At 36.7% G+C, this 16,403-nt stretch overlaps 1 protein-coding gene across 5 annotated transcripts in view; it reads left to right on the plus strand.

Annotated features, from left to right (window-relative positions):
- CCDC171 (coiled-coil domain containing 171) overlaps positions 1-16,403 on the plus strand; it is a 157,202-nt gene that overhangs the window by 37,356 nt on the left and 103,443 nt on the right. For all 5 annotated transcript variants that reach the window (XM_072860212.1, XM_072860215.1, XM_072860214.1 and 2 more), the window contains 3 exons: positions 1,736-1,874; positions 10,301-10,403; positions 15,434-15,537. In XM_072860212.1, the coding sequence (XP_072716313.1) occupies positions 1,736-1,874; positions 10,301-10,403; positions 15,434-15,537 (346 nt within the window). The remainder of the gene's footprint in view (positions 1-1,735; positions 1,875-10,300; positions 10,404-15,433; positions 15,538-16,403) is intronic.

The following is a 16,403-nucleotide window of genomic DNA, read 5'->3' on the forward strand; positions in this document are numbered from 1 at the left end:
CTTGCTTCCTAAATTCAGATCTTTGCACATGTCATTGCTGAATCTCGGGACGTTCATGCTGGCCTGTTCCTCGTCCCTGTCTAGGTTGTAGGGAGTGGCAGGCCTTCTCTTGAGTGTATCAACTGTCTTGTGTTGTGACCTACCCTCTCCCAGTTCACTGTTACCTGCAAACTTGGTGAGATTGCACTCTTGGCCTAATCCAGGTGATGGATAAAGATGTTAAACAGATTCTAATACAGGCTTCTACAGTATTCCACTTGTTACCAGCCACTACCATCTGAGCTTTACCATCAAACCATTTTTATCAATGTTGTAGTTCACATACCTAGACTGAAGTCTTAACCTGGCTATAAAAATACTGTGTGAGACGGTGCCAAAAGCCTTGCTAAAGTAGAGTTATATTTAATCTACTTGCTCTCCTTTTGTCCACCGATCTGGTAGTTTTATTATGGAATATAACTGGCTTGGCCAGACGTGATTTAGCCCTGGTAAATCCTCACTGACTGTTCCCAATCACCTTTTTCTCTTTCATGAACCCAGAAATTTGTTCCAAGAGGACTTGCTTCATGACCTTCCTGGGACTGAAATGAAGCTAACTGGTCTATAGTTCCTTGCCTTGTCCTTTAGCCCTTTTCTGAATATAGGTGTGACGTTGGCCTTTCGCCATTTGCCAGGGACCTCCTGCAATCTCTGTGACCTTTCAAAGATGATAATGAGCGGCCTCGCTGTGACATTGGCCAGCTTTGTCAGAACCTTTGAGTGTAGGTGAGCTGGCCTCTTCAGTTTCTGAGCTGCGTTCTTACAAGTAATCCTGGACTCAGTCCTCACCTACTGCTAGCAATTGTTCTCCTCTTTGAGGCCTTTTAATCCTCCATAGAGGACTGGGAGACCTTGTCAGGGAAGGCTGAGGCAAAAAAGGAATTGAGTGTGGTGACCTTCTCTGTGTCCGCTGTTGATAAATTACCTGGTCTGTGTAGAAGCAGGTCCATGTTTTCTTTCCTACCTGAATATAGTGGTAAAATCTCTTCTTGTTGTCTTTGTCATCCTTTGCAACCATCAATTCTAGGTGAGCTTTTGGCTTTCATGACACCATGCCTACACACTCAGGCAATCTTTCTAAATTCTTCCTTGGATTCCTGTCCCTGCTTCTCTCTCCTGTATGCTGCTGTTTGGCCTTGGAGCTTTCTCATGAGTTGCCTGTTTAGCCCCACCAGGCTCTTTATATATCTTTTCCTGAGTACCGGGAGAACTGATATAGTACAAGAACTGTTTGAAATTTTGGGAACAGTCTGCTGATGGGAAAATTTGAAGTCATGCCATTCTGAGTAAAATACAATCAGGTATGTGGAAACTTTAGGAGCAAGCTTTGTACTTGAAATCAGGGTTGATTATGCAAGATGTGACATGGTCTTTCTGAAGAGAGCTACTGTGTTAATTAAAATATGATGAATTCTGTTTATTATATGTAATTTGGAGGCCATATCCAAATGACCAAATGAATTTATGACTGGAACCCTAACACAAGCATTGATAACTAAAAAGAACATAACCACTTCTTGAAAACCCTTTCTTAGAAGGAATGTGTAACTTTCTTCAGTTAAAAAAAAGGCAACTTCCAAAGCTATATTATGTGCTAACATGATATGTGCCGTCTCCATTGATTATTTTTAAAAGTATATAGTATACTTGACAAAACTATTTTTGATAAAAATGTTCTAATGCTGAAACCTTCCAGATTAGAACGAGAGTGTTTCTCCACAAACAAACAAATGAATGAGAAGATTGAGGAAAAGAAGAAAGTGATTAAAGACCTCTCTGAGACCCTATGGAATAATGAAAAAACCTGCAGAGAATTACAGGAAGAACTTGCAATGGTAAGGCAAATGGCCTGTGGCACACATTGTTTAGGGTTTTTTAAACATACTGTGAACAATCTTCATTTGCTGTGCTGAGCTGTGGAAGAACTCTGCCATTGTGCTACTCTGATTTTACTGATGCTACCTTGTTTTGTAAAACATGAGTAAGTATAGCTAATACACTGGAGAAGCTAATTTGAAAATGTATTTTAAGTGATACACCATGTATTTAACTGAAGAGTTATTTGCAGAAAACAATTATTTTAAAAGTATGGTTATGAGTAAAGAGTAACTTGTGTTTGCATTCCTAGCGAAGAAGGCAATTTGTAGATACGGATTATGATTCCTTGTGGAGAATGTTCTGTCTTCCTACCCAGGCTTTTTTCTTCTCCAAGCTTTATTAGCTACTATTGTAGGCTTGTTTATTTCTATTTCACATAACATTTTGTTTTTACTGCAAGCATTTGGCTGTAAAAATTGCTTGAAAATTGCTTGTTTGAAGGTGACAAAGCAGAGGGATTTTTTTGTTTGTTTGTTTTGGTGTAGATTTGGCATGTTGGATGTATTTTACTGGATTAGTTTCTGAAATCTTTCTCCTTTTATATGACCAGTTGGGGTCTTCCCACTGTCTCTACCTGCCTCAACTTTGAATAACAATTTTGCCATCCTGTTTCATAGCAGCAGGGACAAAGCAGAGATCATAGGATATCTAGAAAACCTTCCCTCCTTCCATTGTGTAGTAGCATTTGCAGTATTTCTATACTTAGCCAATGTAAACGTTTTTTGATACTGGCTTGGAAATTTATCCTCTTTATTTCTCTTGGAGCTGTGAGTATGGAAGGTAGATGTGGTCTGTTCCCTGCTGCTGACAGGCATTGTGCTAATCAGTGAGCCGGAGCAGAGACCTGCATTAGAGGATCTTCAGACTTGTTGATGTCTTCTCTTCAGCTGATGGAGTTATTACATACATTGTCTTAGCGTTACCCGCTTCCCAGGCAGATTGGTAACTAATAAATTGAAGAAAAATCAAATAAAAAAACCTCTCTTCCTTCTGGGAGAATCACAGCTTCTTCCATGCAAGCATTTATGTATTAAAAGGCATTTGCTGGCCTAGTTAACCTGAAAAAGTCATCTTATCAGGCACAAAAGGAATACGAAGAGACAAAAGCAACTGTCTTTCCAAACTACAGTCAGTAATGATTGCTATTGATTAATATAAAATACAATTCCAAGCTGAAAAATTTCTACTTAGGAACCTTGAGTGCTTGCTACTATCGCTGTGATATGAGTTTTCCTTTTCATTTTGTGTTCCTTAGTAAAATGTATGTTATACCTGACAAGAATTCAGGACGAAATTCTGTTCATGATCAAGGTTTCTGGTAATGGCAACAGTATTAAATGGTGTGCTCAAAATGAACATTACATTACTGAAAGGTAAAAAGCAGAATAGATTGTCTCAGTTAAAAGAACTGTCTTATTCATAGAGCCGGTTGTTTTAATAGTTTTACTGGAACGATTTCAAACCACAAGACTGTCTTGAACAGGTAATAAAAATACTCATTTTCTGAGGAGTTGTATTAGTGGTCCCCTATGGGATTAGATTTTTATCACCTTGGATGGCTTTGTATTTTTCCTGAAGACTTTTGTATTTGTTTGGGAAGCAGAAGTGCCTGTGTGTGGTCTTGTTTACTCAGTCTGGACAGCTTTTTGTTATTTTTCTTCCTAAAATTAAAAAGCAGAAAACTCTAGCAGAAACTAAGTGTAAATAACATTTCATATACTGTTATTAGGCTTCCCTATACCCCTACTAAAATTGTGTGAAAATGGAGTGTGTTCTCTTCCCTTCATTTCCCCCTCCTGCTTTCTTGATCTATTCATTACTTTCTTATATTTTATACTATAGTTAGACATCCTGAATGTGTCCTTTCCACCCCAGTCTGATAATCTTATACTGGTTTCTCACTGTACTGCTATAATACAGGTTAATGTTTTTGTTTGTAAAATATTTGGGAAATATAACCAAACCAGTGAAGGCTCTTTGTTTTTAGAGAAGCAGGCTTACATGGGGACAAAATACATTATTTGGAAACTTTATATGAAAAAGAACATTTTCCTTTTTTTTTTTTTTTTTCCTTTTTACGGCTCAGATGAATGTATAGTAAAGTAGTTATGCTGCTTTTAATTTTAAATATCAGCATGTGGCAGAAGTTTGCCAGAAATCTGCATGGATCAAATGTGATGGGATCTGTTGGTATCAAACAAAACTGCTTATTAATGTTCAGCATGAGCAGGCTCTCAAGATTTCCATTATGTTTTTCTGAGGAAATTGGTCTCAAGCTTGTCATTATTTCCAGCTAGGGTTTTTAGAAATTTTTAGCTTCAAGAATAGGAGTTTGGAAGAATGGCCATTGTGATTCAGAACTTGTTTTAAATTGAAACAGCCCCAGCTGTATTTCCTGCCCCATTGAAAGAATAAGAGGTGTCTTTAATAGTTTTTAAAGTTACTCAGGATATTTACATTTCTGGCTCCTAGTAGTGGATGATCTTTAATTCTTAGTACCAGACAAGCGGGAGATGTTGAACCTTTATTTTATGAGAAATGTATATTGAAATTGAGGGAACGTGCCAATTCACCAGAATGCATATTAGGAAATTGAGGTCATTAAAAGTAGCATATTTTAGTATAAATTCCTTTAATTTGGAAGAACTATGTATTCATTTCCTCCCTTTTGTATAGATACTATCAGGAGTAGCATAATTAGTGTATAAGTAGTGTAATAGATTACACCCAGAGCCTGTCTTTTTCCACGTGGCATATAAATCTTTCTCTTATAGCCATGCATGCAGTCATGTGCTGTATACATCTCAGCTGTCTGTAATAGCCTTGTAGGTTATTGTAAGCTGAAAGTCAGAACAGAAGTGTTTGAGAATCTAGTTCCTGGACATAGGCATTAACCATTGTTCTTTAACAGAAGTGTCTTAAGTATTGACTGAACAGACGATGAAACACCCTGAAGATTATGATTCTGTTCTACAAATTTTGTGGAGTAGAATCTGGTACTCAATGGCAAAGATGTAAATCTCACCTAGACGATTTATTGAGAACAGAGCTTTTTCTTTCAATTTAAAAAAACTGAGACGCAGTCTTCGTTAATTTTGTGCTAATGATTGTGAAATGTTATGTTACCTTGATTCTTGTTTTGCTTGCCTTAACTCAGGGGTGGAGTGTTCCTACCCACATCCTACTTCTGTTATTGTCCTAATTTAAGAAGACCAATCAGTCTGAAGCATATGCTTAAATGATCTTCTACAAAGAAACCAATTTTGTAATTTATTCTGGAAGTGGAGAAGTCACTCAAGCTGTGATGTCCCAGTGTTTGAAGACAGGCATCTAAAAAATTCTTTTAAAGTTGCCAGTTCTTGCAGAATTTTCTCTGACTAATTAAAAAAAAAAAAACAAACCCAAAAAAACAGAGATACTTCATAACATTCTCTCCCACCAAAAGGTTGTTACAAATCTCTCTTCAGGGGACTAGAACAGTACCATATAAAACTTAAGCATTTTAAAATTTATTTTATTTCAGGTATTAAAACTGAGACACTAAATTCCTTGAGAAATTGTGTTTAATTTATACATGCCTAGACACTTTTTAAAGACCTTTCTATAGGAGGGGGCTTCGGAAAATTCTAGCTAATATGAGAAAGTAAAGAAACTCTATTAGGTATTCAATAGTTAGATAACTTGAGCAAAAATAAATAGTAGCCTACGGAGGGAGATTGTCAATGAGGGTTTTGTTTTGTTTTTTATGCTGCAGTTTATGCTTGGTGGCTTAAAATTTGTGCCATTATTCTGCTATACAGAACATCATTTAAGTAAAACCCATTTTTTGTTAACTGGAGCAGTCATTTGGAGGCTATTTCTATAAATGCTTTGATTTGGTTCCCCCAAGGTCATGCCTGCTAAACATTCTGATGCTTTTGTAAAGAATTTACCCAAATGCTTTTCAAGGAGTATCTGAACATACTGCTTTTTGGTGGCTGTGTGGATAGTTCTGGCTTTGGCACTTGCTCTGCCATCAGCAGATGGGATTTGTACTGCAGACCGAGTGGGTGAATTCGTCCCTGTGCAAGAGACCCATACAGGAAAATCCGTGTAACTGTAAACAAAGTAGAGAAAATTCCTCTTGGAATAATGTCACTTCATTGCAGGACTGGATCCCAGTTCCCTGCATAATACTATGGGGGTTTTGATAAGTTAATTTTGATGAGGCCTTAAACTCCTGCCTACATGTTAATTTCTTAAATGTTATTGAACTTGAGATACAGATGCGCATTTGCAGCATCAGGTCATCTGGGCTATTCTGTAAGTGTGCGTAGAGTTTGCATTTATTTTTTCAACGATGGCTTTTGGAAAATGCTGAAAAATCAATGGGACTTCATTTCTGTCCTGGAACAGGTGATGGAATGATACCAAAATCGAATACTGGTAGTTAAGGAAAATATCTCTGCAACCAAGGTAGCAGGGAATTGCTCAGATAAATGCAAATACCCTACTTGTGGAAGATTAGCATAATTCTGACAGTGGATGGAATAATTTTTATAAGTAGTAGGTTTTCCTAATAATTCTAGTTATCCTTACAGATAAGGATTCAAAGCATTTGGAAAAAACATTTTATCCTGTTGGAGCCTACGGTACTTGAATGAAAAATACTTGGCTTCTATTTAATTTCTTTAAAAATGTGGTTGTGTTTTAAAGTTGATGGTTAAGTAAATATGTTGCCAAACACATTTTTCTACCAAAAATTTTTTTGTCCTCAAGGGATGTTTCATGGTAATAGGAGTCTTCTTAAGGATACGAAGTTTGACTTGGGGAAGCATTGTATATGGTACAGTTCAGCATATATTCTGGGTTCAGAAAATATGTCTTTGCTCCCATATTGTTTGGTTTCTAGCCTCCTACTCTGAATATCTTGTGAGGGAGGGCATTGTGTTTGGGGGGTACAGGAAATACTGCTAATATATTTTGAGAATTTTAAATTCTCAAGCATTCGTGCAAACTTCACAAGAAGACTTTACCACTGGTCTCGGGGACCTGGGATTCCTGAAGGCAGGTTCTACCAGGAAAGACTGAGGTGAAAAAGGCATTGAGAAGGCCTTTTCTGCATCTTAGTCACCAGATCCCCTGCCCCATTCAGCAGCGGGCCCACATTTTGCCTAGTCTTCCTTTTGCTGGTGATGTCCATCAGGAGGCCTTTCTTGTTGCCCTTCATGTCCCTTGCCAGATTCAGCTTTGGATTTTGGCTTTCCTAAGCATATCCCTCCATGCTTGGACAGTGTCTCTGTATTTCTTCCAGGTCACCTATGTCTGCTTCCACCTGCTTTACGCTTCCTACTAATATTTTAATTTAGTCAGGAGCATCCATACAGGCCTCCTGCTGGCTTTGATTTTCAAGGTAGTTTTCAAGGATCGCCTCCAAGGTCAAGAATGGTCCATCCCGATGTGCAGGAAGTCGAGCAAAGTCAGCAGAAGGCTTACTTTACAAGTGTTCATTCACCTGTTTCTACTAGTGTGGTCTGGGAAGCAAACTCTGTTTAAGTAAAGGCTTTAGCACTTGTCGCCTGATTTCCCTTTTGAAGAAATCTACGAACACTCACACCAATACCTTTCCAGTAGTTCTACAGGAATGGCATCCCCTAACACAAATATGATGATGGATGGAGTTGCTGAGAGGGAAGTAATCTCGTCTCCTGGAATAGGTGGATCTGGCAGAAGATATCTTTCAGCAGCTGCAGTTGATTATGTTTGAATTCTACACTTGTGGACTCCATTTTCCTTTTCAAAGTAGAGAGTTATGTATGCTTGCTGTGTTTGTTCAGACTGAAGAAAAGAAAACTAAGGGAGTTATAGCTACTGCCATGAACCATCAAATGAGTGCTTATGGAGAAGACAGAGCTACACTCTATTTAGAACTGTGCAGTGAAAGCATGAGAGAAAACAGAAGTTTTAGAAAGGGAAATTCTAATTACCTGTAAGGGGAAGAAAAAAACCTTCACAGTGAGGATTGTGAGATATTGGAGCAGGTTGCCTGGAGGGGTTGTTGAAACTCCATCCTTGAGGATACTCAGAACTTGACTGGACAAGGCTCTGAGCAACCTAACCTGACTTTGAGCATGGCCCTGCTTTGAGTGGGGAGTGGGACCAGATGATCTCCAGAGATTCTGTCAGCTTAAATTATTCCATGATTTTATGACTCTACATATTCTTACTGGATACCTGTCAGTGATACATAAGAAATTAGATTGATATGTTCAGACCCTTTTGGACTCTTAATCTGTGCCTGGATTTCCAGCACTGTAGTTTACAGTATTTTTCTTTAATTCTTGATAATGGGGACAGTGATTGAAAATGGGAGTTAGAAAGGAAAGTACTAAATACTTTGCAGCTGAAGTGTAGAGAAACTGGCTAGTCTAAGGAATTTCCTTTTGATCTTTATTGCTGTTGAAAAAGAGACTGAAATTGGCTTAGGGAGTGTAGATGCAGTTAGCAAATAAAGCACAGAGAAGTGGTGAAGGCTGAATAGGCTGGAATATACTGACTAAATTGTGGTAAATTAACTAAACCAAATGAAAAAATTGGATGAAGAGATTGAAAAAAATTCTCACATTTGACTTTTCCATGGGAAAAGGTTTTTCTGGGAAGATTTAGTCTGACCTTGTCTGTGCTGGAGTGGTTTATGTAAAAAGAGCACTTATTTTATTGTAATGCTGATCATATTGTTACATTTTCTTATTTGTAATATGTGAGGTCTTTGAGATTGTATCAGTACGTGAGAGTAAATTATTTTAATATGTTTGCATCCCATAAAATATTTTTACTGGAGCTCAGCAATTACAAGCTCTATTTATATAGATAATTTTATAGAGTAAAAATTAAAACGTAGTTATTTTTGAATATATGGAAGTGGTTTGGAAATTCTTTATGAAGTGTAGTACAAATTCTTATACAACGAAAGGCGTGTAAATGCTACAGGGGACCTAACATTGAAATACACATATGAATAATATATTAGTTGATATACAGTACATATAATTAAAATTGAAAGAGTAAAGCAAATTTATGAAATATTTAAACTGAATAGTGAAGAACACTGCAGAGAATTAAATGCATTTCTTATTTTTTTAGCCTGACAGTTATATGCTACCAGTATGTAGCAGTTTTCCTGGGGAGGATGTTTCCCACACTTGAGAAATTGACTGGATCCTTACACATTCAGTGAAGCATAACTAAAGCAATAGTTTATAGATATGATAAAAAACAGTAGGATTTTTCTCAGTACAAAAAGGGTAACCTTCCATTACCAAGTGGAAATGGAAATTACTCAAGTAGGTGTTAGAATGTAGAATAAAAATAAATTGAGTAATTAAAAGTAATGAGGCATCTTTGAGCATAACCTTTGTCATAATAAAATTGTGAAGTTATTTAAATCTAGTTTCCTCTTGGTTTGGGGGGGAGGGGTTGTTGGGGGGTTTTGGTTTTGTTGTTTGTCATGTGTCCGTCGTCCCCCCCCCCCCCCCCCAACTGCTGAGATGTATTACTTTTTGTCAGTCAGCTGCTAAAATTGTACATTTTTTTGAGAAGTCAGAACTACGTATGTCCAAGATGACCATGGTCTTGTCTGGAATTGCAGATGCATGTCTTTGAAAATTGCAAGTTTTAATACCAAATATAAATTGAAGGAATGATTTGATAATAGTATTTCTATTGTAGTGATTAAAAAATCTGTTGTAATACCTTTCTACCTGCAGAATAAAGCCAGTGTCTGGATTTGAACAATAGGCTGCACTTAGTGAACAGATTTCTTTAAGAAAATCCAGTGATGGGAGCTGAAGGACTCTGCTGCTTTATATTCCATGCATAAGGAGGAGTTTTTGATATTGAAGAAATCACTATCAAGCATGGAAGATACTAACAATTAAAGTAGGCAGGTTTGCAATGAGAATAGGTGTGGGATTTGACTGAGTGCCAAATCATGAATTTCTAGCCTGTCTGCCAGTAGTGTGGTGTCTTTCTGGATGCCCTTGTAGGGTGTAACAATAGATTTCATTGCTTGCATAGATGGGCAGCAGTTAATTAATGTTCATTAAGATATTTTTAAAGGAGAAGAAGATCAAGACTAGGTTTCAGTACAAATATTTTTTCTTTTTCTTCTGACTACCTGAAGCCTTTAGTTCTATTTTAAATGTGTTTCAGGGTTCTGTGTTACTTATTCGTGATGTCATGTTAGGTCTCTTGGCTCAAGAAAGGGAGTAATAAGAAATATAGCAGGAATTTAAATTTGAAGGGGAACAAAAATACCATTGTGATCTGTATTTCTTCTGTTTACTATTTTAATGGATTTCTTTTTTTCCTCTCTTGTCTTGTCTGTATCTCCTGTCAAATAAAGGCCAAGAAACACCAGGTCTTTCTAACAGAGACGTATGAAAACAACATGAGAGAGCTGGAGTTACTCTTGGACAGCTTTGCTATGTCAGGCCAGCGGACAGCAGGTTAGTTGAAGGTATAAAATGACAGATGCATCTGTCAATGTTCCAAAGTCACTACATTGTGGGAATTCTGCAGATGCCTCTTGCATTCCCTCTTCTCAACATGCTTTGATTTGATGACATGATAAGAGCAGTTCTCACAGCAGTCAAATGGCCTTGCTAGCTGAGAAAGGGTGACGGAATGTGGACCTGCTGTTGTCAGCCTAGAGCTTGATTTACAAATGCTGGGGTGTATATGATCGGTCAGAAAAGGGCTCACTTGCTGTGCTCTAAATCCAACCGAGAAAAAAGTCCTTACAGTATACCTGCAAAGGGAACAGATGTTTTGCCTGAACTGAGCCAAATTCTGAGGCAACCTTCAGCAACTTAAAGGTCATATATTCACAAAGGTTGTGTAGGACACATGATACAACACAATACTTTTTACTGTTGATTGTGGACTAGTACTATATTGCACTCATTTGATCTAATATAGAACAAGTATTTCTCTGTTTTCATTAAAATTAATTGTAAGTCAGTGGTTGTCACTATGTTACCTAGCTTTATATGTAATTATTGTATCAAACTCAACAAATTGCTGCCTGCTTAAACATTTGAAATAGTGGCTAACGTAAACAAGCTGAACTTTAATATCAAAGCTAGTAATTTTTTAAAATGTGAAAATAGTACACTTTTAAAAAATCTTCATTTAAAACTATCTATAAAAGTTTTCTCTATGTGGTTCCTGTTAGAAATTCACACACTAGGCATAAAATGCTTCCAACTTACAATGCAAGTAAACTGGAAGAAAACAGGCAAAATATTGCTTAAAGAGCAAATGGGTTTATTTTATGTAAATTGTGATGACATGTTTCTGCACTTTTTAGCAACAGTAGACATAAATGGGTCATATAACACCTTTAAATGAAGATTCATTTTTTTTGTATCTTCACAAAAAAGATTTTTTAGGGCCTGGTACTGTTAAAATTGAATAAAGGAACTTCTTGAGATTTCTGTTGTCAGTAAAAGCCTAACTTTAAATCTGTGATGCATTGATTTCCTCACATGGGCTGTATGATTTTTTTATTTGGGAACTGGTATCAGTTTTATTTTGTAATTATAAATGTAATTCCTGTGGGTAATACTTGTAGGTTTACTGTAGATACGTCAGACTGAAAAGCTCTTCAAAACTGTATGTTTTCCTCAATCTTGCAAAGTTCCACATGCCCAGAGGGGCTTCAGCAATTCTGGGGGGAGCTGGATGCTGCTGCCAAAGTGCAATTTCCAAAGCAGTAATTGTCTTTTGGGTAGGTTTTCTGTTCTCCCTAGTGGTAAACCTTGCAGAGAACAGCTTTGACCTGTTTCTGTAATATTAGGGATTCAGTAACAGTAACTTCAGTATTAATTTGCTTTGTTTAAGGTAAACTTTGAAAGATCTTATTTAAAGAGATTTTTTTTTTTTTAAGCTTCAGCATCTCTGCAGAGGCTCAGTTGAGGCAGAAAGTCAAATTTAGCTCCGCTGTTGATTGAGTCTTTACAGCTAATATTAAAATGGACATTGACTAAGACATTTGTTCTACATATTTACTATGCTTCTAAGTGTGAAACTTAAATTTTTAATGCTATTGCCTTACTGTGTTGCACTTACGAATTTATTATGTAACAGCATTTCTTTCAATTTTCAAAAAAATGTTTAATGTAATCATATTTTAAATGGGAATGCCTATGGGCCATTAAAAGGTAAAATCTTAAATCTTTGTAATCTAATTAGCAGATGAGGGGCTACATGAGCCACAGCTGGCTGGGCAGTCTTTCCTTACTGTTTTTGTTTTTAACTTTCAACTCAAGTGGTTGAGAGATCTAATTAAAAGTCTGTCAATTTTAAAAGTGCAGCCCCTTCATTTAAGTGCTGATTGGGCTGTGATTATTGGGCTGTACAGGAAAAAGAAGAGAAGACTTTATATTTTTAAGATCAAAACCCGAGGTATTTTTAAAAGTTATTTTTTTCTTTATACATTCCAAAATAACAAGCATAAATCCGCATCTTCTCCTTTTAAAGTGACCTTTATAAATTTTCCACGGCATTGTTACTCTTATTGGGCAATTTGCATGATTTCAGTTTGTCCCTGTTCAATTTATTATAGTTTGCAGTTATTCAGCAAGAGGGTTTGTACTCAGGGAAGTTTGTCTTCATTTCAGGAAAAAAAAAAATTGTGGTTGTAATAATCTGAAAAAAAAAGTGAACTGAGTAGAAAGTCCTAAGAGTGTTAGCTGCTTTGAGTTAGTGTCACTGTTTAATGCCGGCCACCAGTACTGTTTTGGTCAAAAATCTAAACACAGCATCGTATGAGCCGCTATAAAGAAAATTAACTCTATTCTAGCCAGGCCCAGTACCATTAGTAGAAAGTCTGAAGCAGCAGGTTTAAGAGTTTACTCACTTATATACCTCCTGTCAGACTTCTGTTGAACCTGGCATTTTCCCAAAATTCTTCTCCCCAACTCTTAGGTGATACTGGGCAAATGCTTCAAGTATTGGGTTTTTTTCCCCCCTCATTGCTGAAGCAGGGCCTCCCCAGCAAGAGAGTGCCATTTGGATTATGTTGCATGTCTCCTGCATAGTTGTATGAAGACAGACAACATTTGGCCTGTATTAAAGCCATAGGCTTGTTTTCAGCTAGTGCAGGAAGGTGGAATCTGGTATTTCTGTTGGCAGATTGGGCTGCCTAGAAAATAGGGTTGCAGAAAAGGCAAGGAATGCCAGCATGGAAAGTTTACTGGCAAAAGTCTGGTTTTGGCAAACATGATGTAAATTAAGATAGTTCAGAGGCATGTTTCAGTGACAGCATTGCAGGTTGGGACTTCAGAAATGAAGATACATTATTTTAGAGAGCTTGATGAAAACTATGGAATGGAAGACAACCCCTAGATTGACTTAATAGGTATTATTTTAAACTGAATGACAGTTGTGAATTACAACTTCTCTAGAGCTAGAAGTATGGAAGAATAGTACTTTCTTTTTCCTGTGCAACAAGATCACTGCAAAATGTTCCTACAATGGGTAGTAGCGAGAAGTCACTTGTAATTGAGAAGACAGGACTGGAACCCTGTGCATTCTTAACTATAGCTGTAGTTAAGTGATAAAAATGATAGTAAGGTGTTAATAGTCACTTTCTTAAATGTGAAATCTAAACTTCTCACAAAGGTCAGATTTTATAAATTTTTAGGTTGATTCTAAGTGTAACATTGCTATTTGGGACATCTCTAGGACTCAGAGGTTTGGTTAAGGGCACTGGGGTCTCATTAAGAAGATTCTGCTTTTTGCTGACTCTGTAGACCTTTAGAAACTGTGGTAAATAGGTGTCCACTGGAGTGGCTGATAGGACAGAGCAGAAGTCTGTCACTGGGATGCACATTCTTTTTAAATTCACTTGCATGCTGTAGAGCAGATCTTGCTCCTGTTTACTGAAAGCAGTCTTGCAAACCTGCATTGGTTTGACTAGGTGTGACTTTGACAGTAACAGTTGGCTGGCAAGTCAAAGTGAAAAGTTAGTGTCCACTCTGAATAGTCCACTCTATGCTTTCTGGTATTCTCAAAGGGTTGGGAGAGAAGAGGCTAACTAATTGAAAATATTTTCAGAATGGCTGTTGGCAATACTTTCTGACTTGTGCTATGTGTAAGTTTTCCACTGACTACCATTGGTGCGTTATGTATAGCCTACAGGACAAATCTATCATTTTTGGATAATGCTTTGAGTAGAATATCATGCTTATTAGAAAACACTAACCATAGGATTCGTATTAAAAAAAAAAAAATATCAGCCTGCAAGTCTGTAAGTGCACCTCATCTAGCTGACAAAGGTTTATGGAGAGCCAAAGAAAAGGCTTAGAGTTTAGTATCTGATTTGACTTTATGAGCCACTCTAGGTAAATTGCTTAGTGACACTGACCTTTCAGAGGTGGTAAACACCTGTATCACCATTTAGTTCTGCTGGGAGTTATGATTGTTTAGCCTCTCTGGAGTTCAAATGCCATGTTTTTTTCACTTCTTTTGCAATGTAAGGTTGCTGTTAGCATTGGTAAAGTTAGTTTTTCTTACAGAACACGTTAAGACTCATGGAAAAGATGATACTATAATTTGTTACAAAATAAGTTTATAAATACAGCATACTAATATAAATAATGCTGAGAAGAAGAATCTGTCAATAACCTGGTATTTTGCTGTAACACCAGAAAAAAATGAAGAGTTTGGTCTTGGAAATTTAATATCAGCTGACATCGTGTGACCTCTTGATCAATACAGTGTTGTTTTGCTTTCTTAGCACACTGTACTACGGGCTTTGGAATGCTCAAACTTATTCATATGTCCCTAATTAAGGCAACCAGATCAGAAGTCTCCATCTAAAGGTTTAATAAATACGTGTAGTGTGTATATAATGGATATATCAGCTTTAAGATTTATAATTGAAACGTTATGTAGGACTCTGCAGACAGATAATAAATTTTTTTTATTATTTCCTTTGGAATGAAATTCAAGATCATTTAAAAGGTTTTTAAGACCTCTCCAAGCATAACACAGTCATGTGATCTTTGGCTTGGTAAAGCTTTGAGTAAATGAAGTACTACGTTATAATATGCATGCTTAGTCACAACAGCAAAATAATGTCAGGAAAAGTGTAACATACTTAACTTTCAAGCAACATTTTTTTCAAAGTGTGTTATTGTGTGGTTTTAAAGTTGGCTGGTCTGACTGAATGTACAGACTTGACCACAGTAGAAATTATATGTGAGACTGCATACCAAATACATTAGGTAGAAATGTAATCCAGAATTTGCAGTTCTGTATCTTGTATTAAAGCTTTTATACAAATGTCTTTCAGCTGTATTTGCTGTGAAAGTATGGCTATTCAGCTGCCTCTCTTGTGGCAAACAAGGCTGCTGTTCAGTGTTTTGTATTGTCACTGAAGCCCTAACTAATTTTAATACCTCTCATCCAGGGTGAGTAGTTTTCTCTCTGTGGCTTTAAGGCTTAATTTTCATTCTGTATTTTTCTTCAGGCACTTGTAAGGACAAAGATAAATCTCCGAGCTTCTCTGTCCTTGAGACTTTGAGGTGTACCTTGACAGCTTACCAGAACAAGCTGGAAGATATGTCTAATGAGGTAACACTTGCAGTGTTTGGCTCTATACGTATCGCCTTTGGCCTGCAGCAGTACATACACTTTGCTTGTAAAAAAGGTCAGAAGAGTGGGAATGTTGAGTTGACAGCTTCACATATACCCAAAGAAATAATCTCTGTCACTACTACTTCTCTAAGCTTGCCCTGCAGTGAAGTTTCACTTACGTTTGGGGGGACAGGGAGAAGAGTTTTTTTTCTTTCTTTCTTTTTAGTTTAATTTGGTTTTGTTTTCTTATTAAACCTGTTGTGGTTATTATTTTCAATAAACATTCAGGAAAATGAGCCATTCATATCTAGGACTTCAGTTAAAATATGATGATTTTTTAAAAGACTTTTAAAAGATGGGCAGTGTATACAGAAATATTCCTAAATATGCAACACTTGAGCCTCAACGGTCATTGGTATTGGTTAAGTAAATGTACATGCCCGTGTACATTTAAAAAGTGGCATAATTTTCTGAGATGAGTGTATTTATGATGAAATCTCTTTTGGTGCTATTTTTAGGTCTTTTCAAGTAAAACAGGACCATGACAATACTTTCTTTAAGTTATCTAAGACAATAATGGAAATATTTCAATTTTGGAAGTCTTACCCTTGAAAAAAATTAAATGTTTTCCATGCAGTCCTACTGGCCTTTTATTTCTGACTGAAAAGTCACAGTCTTGCATTTATTTTCTCATTCGTGTTGCTAATGTGATTAAATTAATCCTCTTGGGTGTAAATGTTTTATGAATTTGTGGCTTTAAAGGCTGTAGAGAGAAGTTAACTGCACTGTTAAAGCTTCTGTACAAACTTGTAATTAGCTTATCTTTGGATAAAATTGGCAAATACAGAAAGGCAAGGTGTGAT

The sequence above is a fragment of the Ciconia boyciana genome, chromosome 4 (assembly GCF_034638445.1).
Source record: "Ciconia boyciana chromosome 4, ASM3463844v1, whole genome shotgun sequence".
NCBI classification, from domain to species: Eukaryota; Metazoa; Chordata; class Aves; order Ciconiiformes; family Ciconiidae; genus Ciconia; species Ciconia boyciana.